Source organism: Bombus pyrosoma, linkage group LG13 (assembly GCF_014825855.1).
Source record: "Bombus pyrosoma isolate SC7728 linkage group LG13, ASM1482585v1, whole genome shotgun sequence".
Lineage (NCBI taxonomy): Eukaryota > Metazoa > Arthropoda > Insecta > Hymenoptera > Apidae > Bombus > Bombus pyrosoma.
In genome coordinates this window covers 7,722,334-7,741,226 of record NC_057782.1, presented here as the reverse complement: position 1 = coordinate 7,741,226, position 18,893 = coordinate 7,722,334, and the positions used below count along the sequence as shown (strand labels likewise).

The following is an 18,893-nucleotide window of genomic DNA, read 5'->3' as shown; positions in this document are numbered from 1 at the left end:
TCGGAGGACACCATCGAATACGTGCCCGACGATTTTCATTCCCGCCAACTGTGCCTGGAACGTGCACCCGGAATTCCACAGCGAAAACTACGATGGAATTCCACGAATTCGCGCCGGTTAAGAAATAAAAGAATCAACCGGATGGAGAGAGAAAAAAGAGGGAGGAGAAGGGGCGAGCACTAGTCTCCTACGCGAACCAATATCGGTACTCGTCGAACCGGCACGATTTTTAGACCAGCCAACCCTCGTTTTCTGTCCTTCGACGTATCCGCCGCCATTCTCGAGATCTCTTGAAAAAGAATCCGCTAAGTTGGCCGATAACCGCCGGCAGAAGTGCCGATCGATACCGACCTGTACGTGGCATACGTCCCCGTGATCCGTTCTTTTTTTTCCCTTTTTTGTGTGTGAAGACGGAAGCGTTAGAGGGTTGAAAATACGACTTCGGCTACAGAACTTTGCAAGAAATAATAATGTACTTTACTTACGTAGCGTAATCTCCTAGTAATTATGGTACAATCAAGAAGGGGGCGATCTGTCGTGAAAAACTAAATCAGAAATCTGGAATTTGCGAGAAAAATGAAATTTGACAATTTATCGAGCAATGTTAATCAAACGTGTTGAAACTCTGTTCCGTTGAAAATGAAAAACGTTATTCTATATTTTGACCTTTTCTCCTCGTGTACCTATTCGTCATTTTTTCATTCGTTTCGGCACAGAATTTTGGAGCATAACGATGTTTAACACGTGGTTGCTCCATTTTCTCTACCTAACGCACGCGTTTACACAAATCATCGTAAAAGCATACGTGCTGTAGCTACGGAATTGTAGCTGATATAAAAGCAACGTTACAAATGTGCGACTCCGCCGGCGAAGTAAGGTTTCGATGCCGTTGCGAACAATAAGTCGCAAGAAATGACATCAGTCTCGTTACTTTTCTAACACAGCACGTATTTCGCCGGGTGACAAAGAGAACGAAACGACAGTCGCGAAATTTAGTTTCTTGCGCCAGGAGAACGTCTCGGAGTTAGTATCTGGGTATGGTCGTGATATAGTCTGAGACTATGTCGTTGATAAACTAATAATGGGACGCGGGTAGATTTCCTCTTGGCAAAAAGGCATCGCCATTAACTCGCAGCTCTCCGGCCAAAAGGTTTAGCGATGTAGTTTTTCCTCGAGATAAAACAGGGCACGTCCGTGTCTCCGACCGGTTTTTATCGTCGGCCTCCCGCTGGTACGTCATTCGGAGAAATTTATTCGATTTATTCCCGGTTCTTTGACCGAGATTTTGGAAGCTTAGTGTACCGAGGTTAATTGATTTCGGTGTTAGTTCCTTTAACTCGGGCGCGTTTCGGCATCGATCCGCAACTCGCGAATTAAACGACGTGAAATCGGTCAGCTTCGGAAAGGGGGTAGAAGGCGGGCTGTGTACACGACAATCAGCAGGAGATTCGTGCACGAGCTGCCTAATTGATTAATTAGTTCGTTAATTCGCTTACATATTCCTTTGAAAGGCTGGCAGAAGGGGCAAGTTGTCGGAAGCTTCTTGATTATCCGTACTCTAATTGCTCGTTGCCTCCGCCAGGCGGAAGGAGGGGAAGTTTTTAATTAAAAGAGACACCCTCGTCGTCTGTTCGCACTCGGCAAAGCTCTCCCGGTCCGGCTTAACTCTATGCAGCATCTATGCCGCGGCTGCTTTTCGCGTAGCTGGCCAAACGCGAATCCCCACGCTCGTTTAATCAACGAAAAGAAAATATTTTGGCGGAAGGCTGACGACGGCACGGCAGCCAGGCCGGGCGTATAAATATTTAGGCCACGAGGATAAGAAATGCAGCCTGGTTATCCAGGAATAGTAGCTCGCTTTGGACGACTCGCGCCCTTTGACGCGGTGCAGTACCTTGATAATGCATAACTAAATCTTGTACACGGCCGAACAGCAGAACGGAGCTAAGTAGATCAGAGATTCCTGATAAAGTTTGGTAGTTCGAAGCCGACCAACTACTCGACTTGGTAGAGAAGAGGTTACGCAGAGTTGGCGGAGTTCCTTGGAACTTTGGCTCTCCGTGACCGGATAGCTGCGTTGCGCTCGATGTTTGTTTTAAACGCAGTTCCTGCTTCCACGTGCAGTCACGGATTTCTAAAAGCAGCTTCCCTAACGACGGTTCAATGAGATTTTGGCTGGAACAAAAGGGGCGGCTCTGCTGGAATTCGATCGCCCAAATGCTTTTCTTATCGAGACGATCGCTAAAATACCGTAACTGGCACTCTCACCCTATCTCGAACGACCGTGGCAAACTCGCCGATGCGAAGGACGAAAATAAATCCCGTGGCAGTTATCCGGACGAATTTTCCAGCGAGGAAATTCTCCTAGGTTAAATGGAGGATTCGTGCGAGCAGGAAAAGCGCCCATACGCTTCCAAGTCCCGATTCGAAGTCGCGTGAATCGAAAGAATATCGATGACCGGAGGGAACACTTTAGAAGAGAAAGTCCGATGAGCCTGTGCTATTCGGAATGCACTCAATGGCAGGTTTTTTGCGCTCGCCTAAGATCGAGCTTATCGATGCCAACCAGGGGCGCGTGTTCAAAGATATATATGTACATATATATATATATACATATATATATATATATATATATATATATATATATATGTAGGTGGTATGAGCGCACACGTAGAACCGGAGACAAGCGGGTGTAGGTGGACGGATAGAGAGCCGCTCGGGGTCAGAGATTTAAATTCCCTCGCTGCAATATCCGAGTCGTTTGATGTTCCTTCCAAAGGGCAGACTGTACGGAAGCCAACTTGGAAATGGCTTCTCGTGCACCAGGCTGCTCTCGTCTCTCGTCCTGCCGTCCCCTTTCCCACTGAATGGCCGTTCTAAAGTACACACACCGGCAAGGAATATGATGTACAGCCAACACGTAGAATAACTTCCATAACGATACGACTACACCTCTGTGTACGTGTGCGTGCGTGTGCGTGTATACCTGTGATACAGGCGCGCGTATACATATGAAATGGTCGAGCGACGCTGATGGACTCGTCTAGGCCATCGAGGAGACCCTTTAAAAGCTTTTCCCTCGACTGCAGACCGCGACCATCCGCGAAACTTTTCTGACAGCCTCGCTTGGGAGCAAACAAAAGCTTCCAACGAACAAGGGACGATCACCGTTCGCTAATACGACCGAGCGACTTTCCTAAATGGAGTTGGAGAACGCTTTAACAAGATCCCCGAGGAGTCATAGAGGCAAAGGCGATGCTTTAATCGAGTTCATTTTCGTCGTAGAACTGGGAGGTGATGAACACCGCGGTGTTGACGGGTCGCCAAGTGTCCCAGGGGATGAAGGTCTTCATCGTAAGCCAGGCCGGAACCGTCGCCGACGTTACGCTGCAATCCTCCTGTCACTCGGAGGACGAGAGTGTGCTTAAGGTACGCGGCTTTCCGTTTCCAGCTTTACGAGAAGAACCGTTTCTGACAACGTGTTACGTGTTGTGTTACAGGTATCATCTTCTTGTAGCAGCGTGTACGTGGACGGAACGGAGATACGTGGCTCCAGCAACGCGTCAGTTCTCGTTAAGTACGGTACTTACACAGGGCTGGCTAAATTCACAGTTTGGATGCCGGAATTCCCTTTGGAGATGACCGTGGCGGACACCAGATTAAGTCAGATTAAAGGCTGGAAAGTTCCCGAAGAACACGCTGTAGGGGCGAAAAGCAAGCGTAGTCTGAACTCCACCAATTCACGTTCCAACGAATCCAGCTCGAAAACCAAAAAGAGAAGCGCCGCGGAATTGGAGGACACTTCGATGGATATCGAAGACGCGGATGTGATTTTGGAAGAGGACGAGCAGGAAGAAAGATTTCGAGGAAGCGATAACGGATGGGATACGATCAATTCTATAGATAGAGGACCTTCTACCAATTGCAGACTCCGATTCCAGCAGAGTCCTATCGAAGTACACGCGAGATTCCTGGCTACCGACCACGATTCAGGAAGAGTCTCTTACTTTGTGAATCGTCGTACCTGGCTACGAGTGACGGATCTGGTTAATGGAATGCTTCGAGTTTCTGATCCCAGAATCGCTGATCTGTTACAAGGGAGAATCGTTCAAGGTCGTGGTGTGGGTAGAACGGAGGTGCAGGTTCTTTCGCCGATTACGAGCAAAGTAATCGGCGCGAAGGAAGTGCGTGTGGTTAACGACCGTGTGGCGGTCACCAGGTTGTCAGTTAGAGTGGTGTCTGGGTTACAACTCACTATTAGTCCGGACACTGCTATAGAAAATGGATACGTCGCGGAGACGTCGGTGACGAGGAAGCTGACTGCTCAGTATCAGGTGAGGTACATGTTTCTCTTGTTAGCGTAAAATATCTAGCTGCGAGGAAGAAACGATCGAATTTCAATTTCAAGGAAATTTATTATTTCCCTTGTTAGGGATTTCTATGCAAATGCATCTTCTCGTTAATACGATTAACGAAACCGGAGATCTATTTCGTTCGCTAAATATTAGAACCAACGTTTATGGTTTGAATATTTGTTTGCGTTTATTCGAAAACAAACTTTGCTTCGGATATCTTTACGCGGCGATCGGATTATAATTTTTCGTATGTCTGCATCGAACATAGGAGGGACTGCTGGATATAGACGTGGAATTTTCTGACGGTACGAGAACACCGCTGAGAGAAATCGCTGTGAACGACTACCACTTGTTAGTGGAGAGTCTAGACCCGGAAGTGGTGGCATTCGCTCCGATGGTCGCTTCTCATCATCCTCGAGTGATTGCGGTCGGCGAAGGGAGAGGCGATTTGTTACGAGTCAGTCTTCAATTGGCCGACGCCTGTCGTCTAACCGGCAGGAGGTCTGGAAAAGGATCTCAAAGAGCGACCGCGGCAGCTCTTGCCAGCGCTTCCGCCAACGTTGAGGTGGACTTTGCCTCGAGCGATCTTCCCAATCGACCCGAGTTCGTACAGAATGACGGAGGTGGAACGGTTGGCTCTCATCATCACAGGGAAAGGAAGACCAGCAGGGGAGAGATGGCTCCTGATTTGCACGACATTCTCATCGGTAAATAGATCCAGTTCTCCTTCTTCGCACACTCTCGCACTCTTTTTCTTTTCGACGAATGCCACTCTGTATATTTTGGCAGCGCTTTACGTCCTCTTACTTCCATCGATTTCTATCTCCGTCAATCTCGAAACTTGGCATAAATCGTGTCATTTGTTTCATTATTGGTCGTCCAATAAGTCCGTGTCGCGTTATTAAAACAACCGAAACGACGAATCTTATGAAATTTAGATGAGAGCTAGTACCTGAGAGGAGAAGATCAGCGAACAATAAGTATTTCGATTTGTAGATGAATGATCAGGGATAACTATTGTAACGACCAAATAACCAAAAGGAATAAACTGTTCGGGCTTATCGGACGAATTGCGCAACAGCTTCTTTCGCTTTCCGTCACCTTCCGTTTCTTCGTTTGAATCTCCGTTGCTCGTCGCTTCGCCGTCGCTTCAAATCCTCTCCATCGCTTGATCCTCTATCGCTTAGCGAACTGACGGGTCCAGCGAGCGTGCGTACGAGTAACATGCGAGAATTCTTCGACCTGTCAGCTTCGACACGCTGTCTCTCTGTCCGTGCATGGCGCGAAGCATCGATGTCGCTTCTCTGCAGGCAGCTGGTCGCGCGGGAGGATACGCAGCTAGCCGGGAGCTGCCTCGTTCTCTACTTCCAGTACTCGTTTCTCACTCTTCTCCTCTCTCTTTCTGTCTCTTTGTTTTTTGTGCAAAGGGCTACCGCTGAAAGACGAGAACGGGCACGAGCACGAGCACAAGCACGAGCACGAACCTTTGGTGCAGGCACGGCAGCACCGCACGGCTATAGCTAATGGCATGTCTTCAGGAGGAATGGGCGGCGTTGGGATACGGCATCACGGAGGAGCGAGCATGAGCCCACTCGAGATCGGCATGTACGTCCTTCTGGCAGCCTTCTGTTTCGCCATCGTCGTCTTCCTCGTTTCCTGCGTGGTCTACGCGAACAAGTTCAAACCACAGCCGCCGGATTCTCCGCTACCCGGGTCAGCGCTTCCGGTACTGTCAGGAGCAGCCAGGGCCAGAGCAGCCGCCAACCAGCTGGCATCGGGAAGAAGACCTCCCAGAGAGTCTACCACGAACGCACACGATTGGGTCTGGCTGGGCAGAGCCACTCTCGAGAGAGCCGCTTGCGGACCGCAACAGGTATCAATGCTACATTTTGACGAGTCTGAGGATCGTCCACTATGCGATATCATAACGCGCGAACGACGTCGACTCAACTTCCACGTGTTCGCAACCATCGCTTATTCGATAGCATAATATCGATGCAGCAACGATCTTAAATTATTTACACGTCGATACTATTTGCCAGCTAAAGCTGTCGAGTTTAAAGGCTGAATTTCATACGTTACACGGGCATTTAATTAAAGGAAATATTTGGATTAAATAAACAAATATTTAATTCCAATTTTTTCAGTAGATTTAATTGATACCTATGTGAAATGCAAAATACTGTTGTGCATGGAAAGTTGAAGCTCACAACGTTTTTCCAATAATTGGACGAGTGCAATGATTATAAGTAATTTTACAGGCAGTCAATGAAAATAATATCGTAATATGACAGGCACTATGAAACGAACGAGGATGTTTTTGACGATTTACAAGAAGAACCAAACTTGCTGGAAAGGATCCTTCTTATTACCTGTAGGGTCTGGAATAAAGAGACGGAATAGAACGCCTACTCGAGAACTATTTATAACACATTCGCTGCCAGTAACAGCAAGATAACGATGTTATCGTTCATGGGCTGTGCTGTTATTTGGGCCACGATCTTCAAGCCCCTAATTTTTTCAGCTTCAGAAGCGAATCGAACTAAATCGACAATTTATGTTTCAGGTAAGAGTGACTAGTAACCCCCTAGCTGGTGAGAACGAGGGAGAAGCGGGTGAATTGGCAACTTGTTTCGACAATCCAAACCACATCGAGCTACCTTCGGCGGGACAGCGTAGCAACGGATCAGGGCCGATAGATACCACGACTTATTGCAAGAGGGACAAACTCCCACGTAACAGTTTCGCGACGAAGCCTGTAACGAAACCATCTACGGTGGTATCAGGAACTACAATCGCTACTTCAGCATCTATGGCTACGTCCACCGTGGCTTCTGCACGAAACGAGTAATTGTTTCATTTTACTTCATAGGAGAACAGAAGGATTAAAATCTAAATGTTTTCTGTCGCTCTAAATATAAAGTAACTCGTTTATCTTAACGTAGCAACGACGACGTCCCACCACCCTTACCACCGCACGGAATCCCCGTAACCTCGGCGATGCCTTCAACGACTACAGCTGTTCCCGTCGGCGCAACGACCAACAACAACGGCAACGAGGACTACAAACCTCCCGTACCACCACACAGAAACACAGGAGTGATCGTACGACTACCGGAAACACCTAGGAAACATCGTCACAGAGCTTCGAGTAGCAGCGCGGGCGCTCATCATGGGAACAATCAGCGACACAGCAAGCAGATTCACCATATCAAGCCACACGGTAAAGCTAGAGTAGGTAGTCCGAAAGAGAACGACGCGGAGGAAGAGGAGTTTGTGGAGCTAGTGACTCACGATGACAACAGGCATTCGAAGGACGCGAGAGCCAGAGAAGTGAAGAGGGCGACGATCGTCGGTAATCCAATGTTCTCGTCGTTCTCGACGAACGCGATCGCCTCGTCCATGAACGTGTCCAGCCCGACCGTGGCCTCATCGTCCTCGTCACCGCCTAACTCGTCGCCGTCCTCTACCGCTTCCTCTTCCTCGTCCTCTTCTTCGTCGTCCGCGTCTTCGTCCCACGAGCAAGAGGAATCGGTGGCGTTGGACGACCTGAACCTGGGCATGGACTACAATCAGATCATGCAGTACTTCGACAACTTAAAAGAGTCGAACGCCTAGGTGATGGCGTTCGGCCTTGAAGAAGGCCGAGTAGTCAAGGTCGATACGAAACCCCGGAACCCTCGTTGAGACTAAACGGCATAGCCGGATAACGAGCTGGGTCACGTTCTCCGCTTCCTCTTTCGCCGCGTAGCACGTTCGCAATGGAGAACCAAAAGGGCCGAGCTCGCGCCGTTCGAACGACGCTCCGGACGTTTCGTATTCTAGGCTATAATCTAGTCAGCTTCCTAGCAGCACATCAAGAGTATCGCGCAAACGCATGGACACGAGACACGTTATACAGACATACATACACAGATACATATGGGCAAAGAGAGAAAAAGATAGACGCGAGAGAAACAGGTGTAAGCTGTAAGAGGCGCGCGTATTTCCAACGCGAATTATCGCGAATCGTACAGTACGCGCGACTTCTGGCTGTAATACAGTGTACGCAAGGAATGATACACACGCGAGAGCACACGAACATTCATATATATATATATATATACACACACACATACACGCAGAGGCTTTAAAGATGCGATCGCCGGTGGCCGGGGTGGAGTAGGTAGATCGCGCGCTCGATTCGACCAGCTTTTCCTTCTCTCTCCTCGACGATCAATCGACCGCCGATCGTCGCTTCCGCCTCCGTGCACTATCGATCTCTCGCTCAAGCCCTTCCCTCACGCCAATCGAACAAACCTCTTTCCCTCGTTGCTGCCACGCGACAGGGCATTCACCAAAAAGTGGCCGGACAAAAACCGACTCTTTTGTCTCGAAATCGATCCTCGGCTTCGATAGCGACGTTCAAACCGCACGAATGCCTCGTCTTTTTTTAGTCGTCTTTCCATACCTTTTGTGTTCATCCGTGCTCTATCCATCGTCGGTTCCTAACGATAAAGATAAAGCTTCTCCTGATGTTTTTCCCTCAAGGTTTTTCTGCTATTTTACCCGTTTTATTTCCAAGTATTCGCTAGCGCTCGAGTCTTCCCGACCGTAAATTCCAGTCGTGGGCCGAGATCGATATCGGAATGAACGATCGTCGGGCACAGGGCCATTTACTCCTTTTCCGATCTACACCGGGGGAAACGTAATATTTATTCGATCGTCCGTACGTCATAATGTTTGTAAATTTTGCTTTGTAAGACTGTGTACATATATATATTATATATATATATATATATCGCGACCTAGCGCATGTTAATTATGAACTGTAACAGATTACGAAGTTACATTTGTATGGCAAACTCCATAGAGCAAACTAACTCGCATATCTAATCGCTCGACGGAGCCGAGCGAAAACGCGAGCACGGGCCGCGTGCACCTTTCTACCTATCGGCGTTTCCCGTCTATTCTAATCCTCCTCGTTTTGTACGGACCTTACCGAATCGCTCTTCACGCTCTTCGTACGAATCACCTATTTGCCATTCGTGCTTTGACCTGTAATTATCCACACATACACACACGCGCGCGCGCGCGCACATACACACATACATACGCGCACGCATATATAGACTTATCTCGTAAAACTATGGAAAAACCAGAGTTTCGTCCAACGATGAAACGACGTATTCTGAAATCTCCTCAACTCGTTAACCGGAGAGGTCGAGTAGACTCAATTTTCTGGAATGTAACGATCATTTGATTTATAAATATTCTATCATTTAATGCGTCGTATCGTTTCTGCTAAAAATAAGTTGCGTCATATTTATATTCGAAGATTACATGGTAAAAACACGATGAGTCCATTCTCGCTGATAAGTTCTATTTTTTTCGATTGCCAAACAAAAATACTTTAATTAACGCGATACAATTGGAAGGAGAAGTCGCGTTGCAAAACCAACGGCGCAATTAATTAACTACGACCGTCAATGGCTATCAGCGTTTCAGTTTCACTTGTTGAAACTTTTCTGAAAATATTGCGAATCTTTCCGCGTCGTTGAAGCAGAAACGAGATCGCTGTATACAAATGCAAACACGTGTAACACAGTTAAAGAAAATTAATGTGCACGAAATGACCTGGTTAACGAGTTAAGGAAAACCGAGCCGTGTAGATTATTAGCTGCGAAGTGGGAAACGCTAATCTCCTAGACGAGCTCGCACCGGCCCGAGACGCTGCTCCGGTATCGCTTTTAATTACCATTCAACCCATCGATTGGATTCCGCAATTGTCCTCGTACGTGCCACCGATCGCGAGTGCTCGTTTTAAACGCGTCGCGAGTCGAGGCACGTGCTTCCCCGCGTGAATGCGAGCGTAATCGCATCTGTGCCATCGTTAGTTACATCGTAGAGACGCGTCCTCGTCCATGTTCGTCTATACATATACAAATACACGTTTACATCCAGAGAGAAAGAGAGACTGGAATGGAATGAATCTGTATGAGAGAATATGAATGAATGGATTAGAGAGATATGCAAATGCAAAATACACGCACACCTTATAGCCTTCGTTCTTCCGCACTGATTTGATTTTCCACTTGCGAATCCAATCGCACGCCTCCTTCTTCCCTGCGATCGTCAAAGATCATCTAACAGGCAAACCCATGTTCGAGGCTAATCATTTTTTGCTCTTATCAAAAGATTAATAGCAATGAATACTTAAGAAAGGAAGAATTTCCGTGAAATGATTTTTCATTAAAAATACGATGCAATTCGTCAGCTATTCGTTCGTACGTAAAGAATAAATGAACTTAGTTGATATCTAACTAAGCCAACTCCTGTTATACGAATGTGCAATTATTGGCTTGTATCGCGAATAAATTCTATATGAAGACTATCGAGTCTTTTATAGAAGAACAGCGTCAAATTTCGATAGCTTGATAACAATGTGGGAAACAATTTTCCTTAACGTGGGTTGCCTGTACGTAAAAGATTTATCGAGTTAAACGAAACGATTAAATCTTAAGGCGCGCAGGAATCGCAGCAATCCGATCTATAAACAAACGGATCCCTGAAGGGTCGCTCTATCTTATATAGGCATTTAAGGACTACGTGTCTAAGTATGTATGTATCTGTAAGTTGTGTGTTAGCATGTCAAGCGTGGGATATAGTGATGTAATGCCGGTGAACACAATGAAAAAAAGAGAAAAGACGCTCGAGTCGGCGTTCAAAAGCGTGGAGGCGCGTCGACGTGGGCCACGCACGTTAACCCTTTGCGATCTTACGTCGACTAAATAAGAGAATTATTTTATTAATCGTATTCTCTCATTAAGGCCTCTACATTTCCTAATCGATTGTGAATAACGTTTATTTAATTAACTTTCGAGTTCTACTAACATTCCTTCGCCTTTCTTTTTTTTTTTTTTTTTTAATTCGTACATCGTGTCGTGAACGAATGTCCTTACCTTTAAAGATAACTGCAAAGGGTTAAAAGGTGCTGCAGACAACGTAAGATACCCCGCCGAGAATCTAGTCTTATAGCGTAACTAATGCATTAATTAATAAATACTAATGAACGCGAAGCGCGATCTACGTTGCCTTTCGCCTGACTTAAACGTATAGTCGAATCGTCTGGCGGGGCGAAGTGGCATCGTTATCGCAGCTCTGCCCGCGGCCATCCTTTCCTTTTCCTTCGAGGAGCATCGAGAGACGACTCTTCGTTTCCGAGATAGCGAGTCGTTAAAACGAATCAATCATATCGAGTACCGTGAGTGAGAGACGCGCTAATTACACTTACTTAAACGTATGCCAGGGAATCTCGTCCTTCGGACGAGACGAGAAAGGAAAAATGGACGAAAACATCCCCCCGTAGGACGAGGAATCCCGCGCAGAGCCGGAAAAAAATAGTATTTACGATAGAAAATAGTGGAGAGCTTACGAAGCTGTTTCACGCGAAACGAACGCTGTTGAATGTTTCGCTTGCCGCGATGTTACAGAGAAAAAAGAAAAAAGAAAAAAGAAAAAAAGGAAGAAGCGAAACCGCCCCCGATTCGCCGTTAAACACTATCAACGTACAAACGATCTTACAGTTACTATTTTTTACTTAGAATACTATTTCCTCCAGCTCTGGCCACGGCCAAAACATTGTATATATATATACGCATTTCCTTGTTTTCTCGTTCAAAAGTCGGAAAAATCTAAACTCGCGTAAGAGAAACTGTGTGACGTTCCTCGGCTCGCTTTTGGTAACTTTATCCGTTCGTTCGATCATTCTCGAACGCCTTTCGTGACCGTTTCGCGATTACAGAATGGTAAAAGTGAAGCTTAAAGCACGATGCAACTCGTAACGCCGAATTTTATAATATACGATACTATCTCCAGGAGCTTTGTTTGACGCAAACGAAATCCGCACGTCCTAGAGGCGGAAGCATTCTCACGCAGGGGGCACCCTGTTTAAGTCGAAACTGCCGGTCTCTCTTTTCTCCTTTTTTTTATTTTTGATAAGTTCCCACCGATCAGGGAGGATTATATTATAAATATATAAATATATATATATACATATATTGTAATAGAATATCGTCGCAATGCTGACTCTGCATTCACACACATTCCTCAGACACGATGTCGCTGTATCTACGTTAAGTGTGATAAATGCGGATAAAATAGATAAACGATTGACGAGGCGTCGACGGCAATGACGGCGACGGCGACGGCGACAAAACACGACGAGGACGGCGATGACGACCGCGTCCACGACGACGATGGCAATAATCGACGATGCTCTCGCGAATCACTATCCTCTCGCTATACACATATCTATTTATCGTTCTTCTAGCTGGCACGGATTTTTATCGTAAAATCCGTTACCGAGATCATTCACTTTGTACTTATCGATTAATATGTATATTTATTGTATTATGAAAATGATTATCTTTAATCTATCACGATCATAATCATCGTTGCTGTTATTGTTATTGTTATTGAGATTGTTGTTGTTGCTGCTGCTATTGTTATCGCTGTTTTCGCCGCGTTTCGCCCTGTCGTTTGGGGTTGCCGTCGTGGTGGACGTCGCCATCGCCATCGGCATCGGCGTAACCGATACGCTAATTAAACAATAAGATACGACTATCGCCTACTCAATGTACAATATGTAGTATTTACCTGTTGTTACCACCAAACCGTCATCAAAGATATATAAAATATTGTAATTGTAACACATCGGTATTGCTCGAATTCTACTTCAATCCTATCCATCGTTCCTAACGAATGCACATACTAATTTTAGTTACATAAGGTAAGTAATGGCGCGTTACACACCGGAAATGGATTCTTACAATTACATGAAACAGAAAGAAACGAAAACGATAATTCGTACTATTCTCTAATAAAGATTGACCATAATATAATGATTAGAAAAAAAATAAACAAACACGAGAAGATACAAAAATTAAAGAGACATTTGAGTGCTTTAGGCAATGTATATTTCCAGTTATATACATCTTAAATTAAACATACTCGTTGAACCATCGCTTGTCATATTTTGAGATCCATTTATGACAACCAAGCATATTATTCTGAATGATATATTTCCAAGTCCATGGGTTTAGATTTTCTTTTTCCATTTTTTCCTTGGTCTCTGCCATTTTGTCCATAATTTCTTGACTAACTGCCATAGCAGTACATGGCAATCTTTTCGCAATATTTTTTAAAACGCGTTTAACCTAAAAAAGTTATTTGTAATATCGCGTGCTATGGCAAAATATTAACGATCGATAACAGGTCGAAAGATTACAATAAAATTTTGTCAATACCTCAAAATATTCGATCTTCCCTCCAACTTCTATAATAACTTGTCCTGCTTTTACTGGAGTAGCATAATGATCTATATTTCCTTTACCAGCACCCATCCGTAATCCATGGCCCTATATTGTGTATAAGTTAAAATTAGCATCTTCAAATGTTATTTCGTATCCATTACCTTCTTAGTAATAGGTTGCCAAGGAGCAGGTACTCTCCAAATTGCAAATACTTTATTGTAATCTACATTTCTCAAAATTGTCATACGGATCATTTCAAAATTGTTTTGTTTCAGTCTGCCACCACCTGTTGCCTGAAAAAAATTCACATCTTTATGTTTAATTAGACACATATACAGTCTTTCAATTTTAGTGTTTACTCCTTTACTATTATGCCATATTGTCTGTGTAAAAGGGTATTGTGATATTCTTCTGGGCCTCGCATTAGTCTCAATCTTTTTTGTGTTTTATAAGGACGTATATGAGGTGGATACTGAGGTACTTTTGGCATAACTCTGAGCTTCATACGATCAGGAAATTCGACATCTATGAAGAATAGTTATTTATTAATAATACGTATACACATATTTTTTGTTCTATTTTATAACAAATTAATAATTTCAAATACCGCTAAAGTCAATTGGTATTGAACAAGATTTTACTCCAGCTGCTGGTACCGACTTAAACACACAATGTGCTATAAAATAATGCAAATTAGTAAAGACAAAATATGTTAAGAAGGAAATAATTGTAGTAAAACTTACGTGATAACAATAATGTTGAGATTCTCCTACACACTTGCATCTTCACAACGATTATATAGGCCTTGCTCCGTTAAAAAATATTTGTCTGTATTTGCCTTAAAAAATATTACGTTCTAAACTTTTTAACCTCAAACTTCTTTCTGATTTTAAATATTGCCTCAGTATTTAAAAAATAGCACCTCCGTTCAAAATTGCAATATATTTCCAGTTTGTTTAACACGTTTCTTTTACATTATATTTTCCATTCATAATATTGTTAAATGCAAATACGTAACCACAACACATCATGATAGGCAACTAAAAAAGATCACCAACCTATGCACCACAAATAACACTAGACTCATTTTGGAACCACAAAGATATCAAACATGATTTAAAAGTAATCATAAAGGTACAAAGATCATAGACAAAGATATCATAAACAAGTCATAGACAAAGTACGCAAGTCATATGTTACCGTGTAAGTGGATGCGGTATAGAGGACACTGACAGAGGACACTGCTCAGTGGCCCCGTCTGTTCTTGTTTAATCAGACAGGCAAACTCTAGCATCAGACTCTAGCGGTCAGCTATATACATATTTCTTTTTCGGTGCTCTTGGTGGGAAAATGTCTATATTCCAGCTCCCGCCCCTTCGCGCACAACACCACCCAATTACAAGCGTTTTCACGCATCTCCATCAGTTCGCGTACGTTCCGAAGCCTCTTTCTCGTCCACGCGTGTTTTCACTATCCCCTTCTCGTTCTATTGCCATTCGTATCGCTTATTCCTTTACATACTATTCCTTTCTCTTTCTATAGCCGTCCGTACAGTCTACGCCGCTCGTAAACAATAGAAAATAGGCAATAGAGAAAGAGAGAAACAGTGTACAACAGCAACAGTCGATACGAACGGCAACGGAAGAGAGGAGGACAATGTACGAATAATATGGACTGGACGAACGACAATAGAACGAAAGAGGAATAATATGCGATAAGAACGGATGACACGAACAGCAATAGAAAGAAATAGGAATAATGTGCGGCAAGGATAGACAGTACGAACGGTGATAGAAAGAGAGAACAACAATGTTTGAGAATGGTGGATGCTGCAAGGATTTTGAACAATTAAACGCTTTGTTCATTTGTAAAATAAGATTGATTTATTGACTGCAATTTATCGTACAATTTTACAATGAGTTCATGATTCTCTGTATAATAATTTACGTAATTGCGTAATTTTATCAGAATTTGATTCCGTTGCTTGATGGAGCTAAACAATTCTGCTCTTACAAAATTGGCGATCAAAATGTCATTCGTTTTCAAATCGTCATTAAGCGTCTACTTTCCGTAGATCCGGTACGCACATCTATCTCCACCCTTCTTGTGTATCCGCATGTTACTCCCACTAAAATCATCGAAGAAAAAAATGTGTGCATAGTTTGATCGAAAACTACCATTTAACCCAAGAGATGGTAATACGTGGAGAGTACTTTTGGTTGAATTTCTCTCATGCCATTAGCAACCTCCCTACTCATCTCTGCAAGCAAGTAATAAAATGTCCCTAGATACAAATTATGCAACTTACCATCTGCCGCTCTATCTTTTTATAATGAAAGACTGTTCGTCTAACGTTGAAACAGCTGATATGACTCGTTGTGTCAAAACATTTTTGAAAACTGTGTGCATTGTTCTTTTCCACGTATTTGTTTCTGAATGACTTGGAAAGTATAAAAGAACCAACACTAAGCAAAAATATGTATGATCTATATAAAAGCGTCCAAAAGAATGGTGCCTTCTGGCGAGTCGTGTTGTGTCACAACCTTCTAGGCTTCGTTTTTCTGTTGTATCGTACCACCTGTGAACCGCTGTCATAAAATAGTGATTAATAATGGCACACAATGAGAAAATTTTTGCTTGCTCCTCATCAGGTTGCAATATGGTAATGAAGATATCTATATATTTATGTTAAAAGTAGTAAGCATTTTGCCTTGATATATTTCATTGTAAATTTGTAATTCTTCCTTGTATTGAAAGAACAAGAATTTTTTATTGCTTGAATATATCATTTAATCATATTCCACTTATTCTACAGAGTTTCGCAAATGAGGACCAGTTATCAGTTCATAAGAAGAAACATGATATGATGTTAAATCTTGGAAATAGTTCTAAGAATGGCAGTTTTGTTGGTAGGTCGCAATTGAAATAAGTTTGATCATTGAATTACATTTCATACATAGAGACAAGTAAATAAGAGATGTCTATACATTTTGCAGCAGATCAAACACCAACGCCAACACGTTTCATTCGAAACTGCGAGGAAGTTGGCCTATTCCAAGATTTACAAAATGTAAATCCTTTCGAAGAAACTTTTAGGAGGGCAGTGGAGTCTGGGAACACTGGCACACTGGCAGTACCAGAGGTAAATCATGAAATTAAAATAAATTTCAATATCACATATTACAAGTATGTCTCTAGGCTGGAATTACGGATGATACTTTGCATACACCGCACATATTTCCTCACATAGCCGATGTGCTGTCTACTAGCAGTCAAATGTTGTCAGAAAATTCTGTGCAAGAGTGTGGAAGCATCTCGATCACTGAAAAAAGCACAGAGGAAAAAACTACCATTCATACTGAAGTTTGCAGTACAGTAAAACTCACTGAAACGGATGAACAGAACTTAATGAAGGAAAAGTTAACCATTGAACGAAATGTGACCTTAACAGAGAATGTTATCGATCAAGTTACGCACACGCCAATAATGCCGAAAGTTTTACAAGAACAGCCTAATCCACAATTGTGAGTAATTTTTAAATCTCCTTTTCATCAAAAATTTGAATGTTCTTGCAAAAATGAATAGAGAATACATTTTTGTAAAGATTGATTAACGGCGAGGAGGTACAACTACTACTAAAAACGGCAGATGGAAGATTAATGCAACTCTCAGCAATTCCAGTTTGCGATTCTGTTGGTACAACGAACGTGCAGTCATTGAAGCAACAAACAGTTGTCATAAAGACGGAACCACTTCTACAATGTAATACAAGATTGGAGTCCAAGAATCCAGCGGTTTCTACCTTATCTTTAGCAAAAATGGTATTTTAGTATATTTAGGATAATACTTCAATAAAATGTTTTAGTTATCTCACTTTTGGAAAATAATATTTTTCGTATAATTATAGAAATTAAAACAAACACTAACGAAAGGTTCACAAAATCTAAAACCGAATAGCAATTTTTCAAAAGATGAGTTAAATAATTCAAAAAAGAATAGAAATAAAACGGTAGAAGATCAATTGAAAAAGAAAGAAATTCTCGAACGTAATCGTGCTAGCGCGATGAGGGCAAGAGCTAAAAGAAAAGCGTGGATACAGCATCTGGAAAGAACGGTTACCAATGTGAATGAGACCAATGTGGCTCTAAAAATGGAAATAAAAGTTCTACGAACGGAGGTTGCTAAATTAAAAACGCTTCTGTTGGCTCACAAAGACTGTCCAATTACGAAGGCGATGCAGAAAGGTAATAGAATAATATGAAAATAATTACTCGCTATTTGTTTTATTCTTTATTTTATCTTTTCATGTTATTTACAGGAAATGGCATAATACTTGGTCCAAAAATAATATCTGTAAATTCTGATACTATAACAAGCCCAGTTCCAGTAGCATCTGCGATAAAAAGGACGACCTTCTCTTCCATGGAAGTGCCTATTACACCGAAGAAAAAATTATCTCTGGCAGTCTCGAAAAACCCTATAATATTTCCAAAAGTAGATTGCAATACAAATTTATCAATTCCTAATGCTACGTTAATAAAAACAGTACCTACTTTAAAAATTATGGGTGTCGGTCAACTATTAACAGAAAAGGAAGAAACGAAGCAAATTTTTATTGTACAAAATCCTATGAAGAAAGTGGAGAATCCTACTAGGCAAATAATTCAAATTAACCCTAATTACGAGATTGATCAGAGCGCGTCAAAGACTAATGAACCGTGAATGTAATTTATCGGAGACTTCAAAATTTTGCTCAAAGGTATAAAAGACAAGTATCGTAAATAGTCGTTAAACAATTTCAGTTATACTAATTCTCCGCGAGGAATTGGTGTAGAATTACGAGCACGTCTTAATTCGTAACTAGGTTACGACTGTTTCAAATTTCGCGCGTTGCGGTTGACAGGAGTTCGGTGGGTTTCATACTACAAGGCGTAACGATGTCTTTTATTCACGCAATGTGTTTGAACTCATTTAGGTTTAAATCAGCGAACAAGAGAGGAGAGAATAGAGGTGCTGCATTGATACTATTGTTTCATAATAAGTACAGCAAGAGTATCATTCTGGAAATTTTCAATTTTCACACAGTGCCTGGTCGCGTGTATATCTGCGGGTGCGTCTGTGAAAGAAATCATACTACAAGTATTAATCTATTATAATAAATAGAGTATTTTTTCTGGTAATGTTTTTTATCCACTTTATTTTACCTGGTTCCATTATTCTAGAAAAATATATTAATTAACGAGTA

The 18,893-nt window shown here is 42.7% G+C and overlaps 3 protein-coding genes across 7 annotated transcripts in view; 2 read left to right on the top strand and 1 right to left on the bottom strand.

Moving 5' to 3' along the window:
• LOC122574305 (transmembrane protein 132C) overlaps positions 1-13,045 on the top strand; it is an 80,074-nt gene extending 67,029 nt beyond the window's left edge. The window contains exons 5-10 of one of the 2 annotated variants that reach the window (XM_043741741.1): positions 3,286-3,429; positions 3,501-4,334; positions 4,624-5,062; positions 5,783-6,228; positions 6,922-7,202; positions 7,301-13,045. In XM_043741741.1, coding sequence (XP_043597676.1) covers positions 3,286-3,429; positions 3,501-4,334; positions 4,624-5,062; positions 5,783-6,228; positions 6,922-7,202; positions 7,301-7,973 — 2,817 coding nt within the window. In that variant the 3' untranslated portion in view covers positions 7,974-13,045. The remainder of the gene's footprint in view (positions 1-3,285; positions 3,430-3,500; positions 4,335-4,623; positions 5,063-5,782; positions 6,229-6,921; positions 7,203-7,300) is intronic. The other variant, XM_043741742.1, reaches the window with a different exon arrangement.
• Positions 13,046-13,295: 250 nt separating this feature from the next.
• LOC122574309 (39S ribosomal protein L16, mitochondrial) lies at positions 13,296-15,001 on the bottom strand. Of its 2 annotated transcripts, none has more exons than XM_043741749.1 (7): positions 14,849-15,001; positions 14,392-14,688; positions 14,256-14,324; positions 14,016-14,173; positions 13,810-13,941; positions 13,643-13,753; positions 13,296-13,552 (listed from the first exon to the last, which is right to left on the bottom strand). In XM_043741749.1, exons 2-7 carry the CDS (start codon positions 14,429-14,431, stop codon positions 13,337-13,339), a joined length of 726 nt encoding a protein of 241 aa, XP_043597684.1. In that variant the 5' UTR covers positions 14,432-14,688; positions 14,849-15,001; the 3' UTR covers positions 13,296-13,336. The 2 variants fall into 2 exon arrangements, with proteins under 2 accessions (XP_043597684.1, XP_043597683.1); XM_043741748.1 differs by having other exon boundaries at positions 14,392-14,706; positions 14,849-14,994.
• Positions 15,002-15,481: 480 nt separating this feature from the next.
• On the top strand, positions 15,482-18,828 carry LOC122574306 (cyclic AMP-dependent transcription factor ATF-2). Of its 3 annotated transcripts, XM_043741744.1 has the most exons (8): positions 15,482-16,310; positions 16,464-16,557; positions 16,645-16,790; positions 16,847-17,172; positions 17,253-17,469; positions 17,556-17,892; positions 17,967-18,407; positions 18,624-18,828. In XM_043741744.1, exons 1-7 carry the CDS (start codon positions 16,260-16,262, stop codon positions 18,368-18,370), a joined length of 1,575 nt encoding a protein of 524 aa, XP_043597679.1. In that variant the 5' UTR covers positions 15,482-16,259; the 3' UTR covers positions 18,371-18,407; positions 18,624-18,828. The 3 variants fall into 3 exon arrangements, with proteins under 3 accessions (XP_043597679.1, XP_043597680.1, XP_043597678.1); XM_043741745.1 differs by having other exon boundaries at positions 16,648-16,790; positions 17,967-18,828; XM_043741743.1 differs by having other exon boundaries at positions 17,967-18,828.
• Positions 18,829-18,893: the final 65 nt, after the last annotated feature.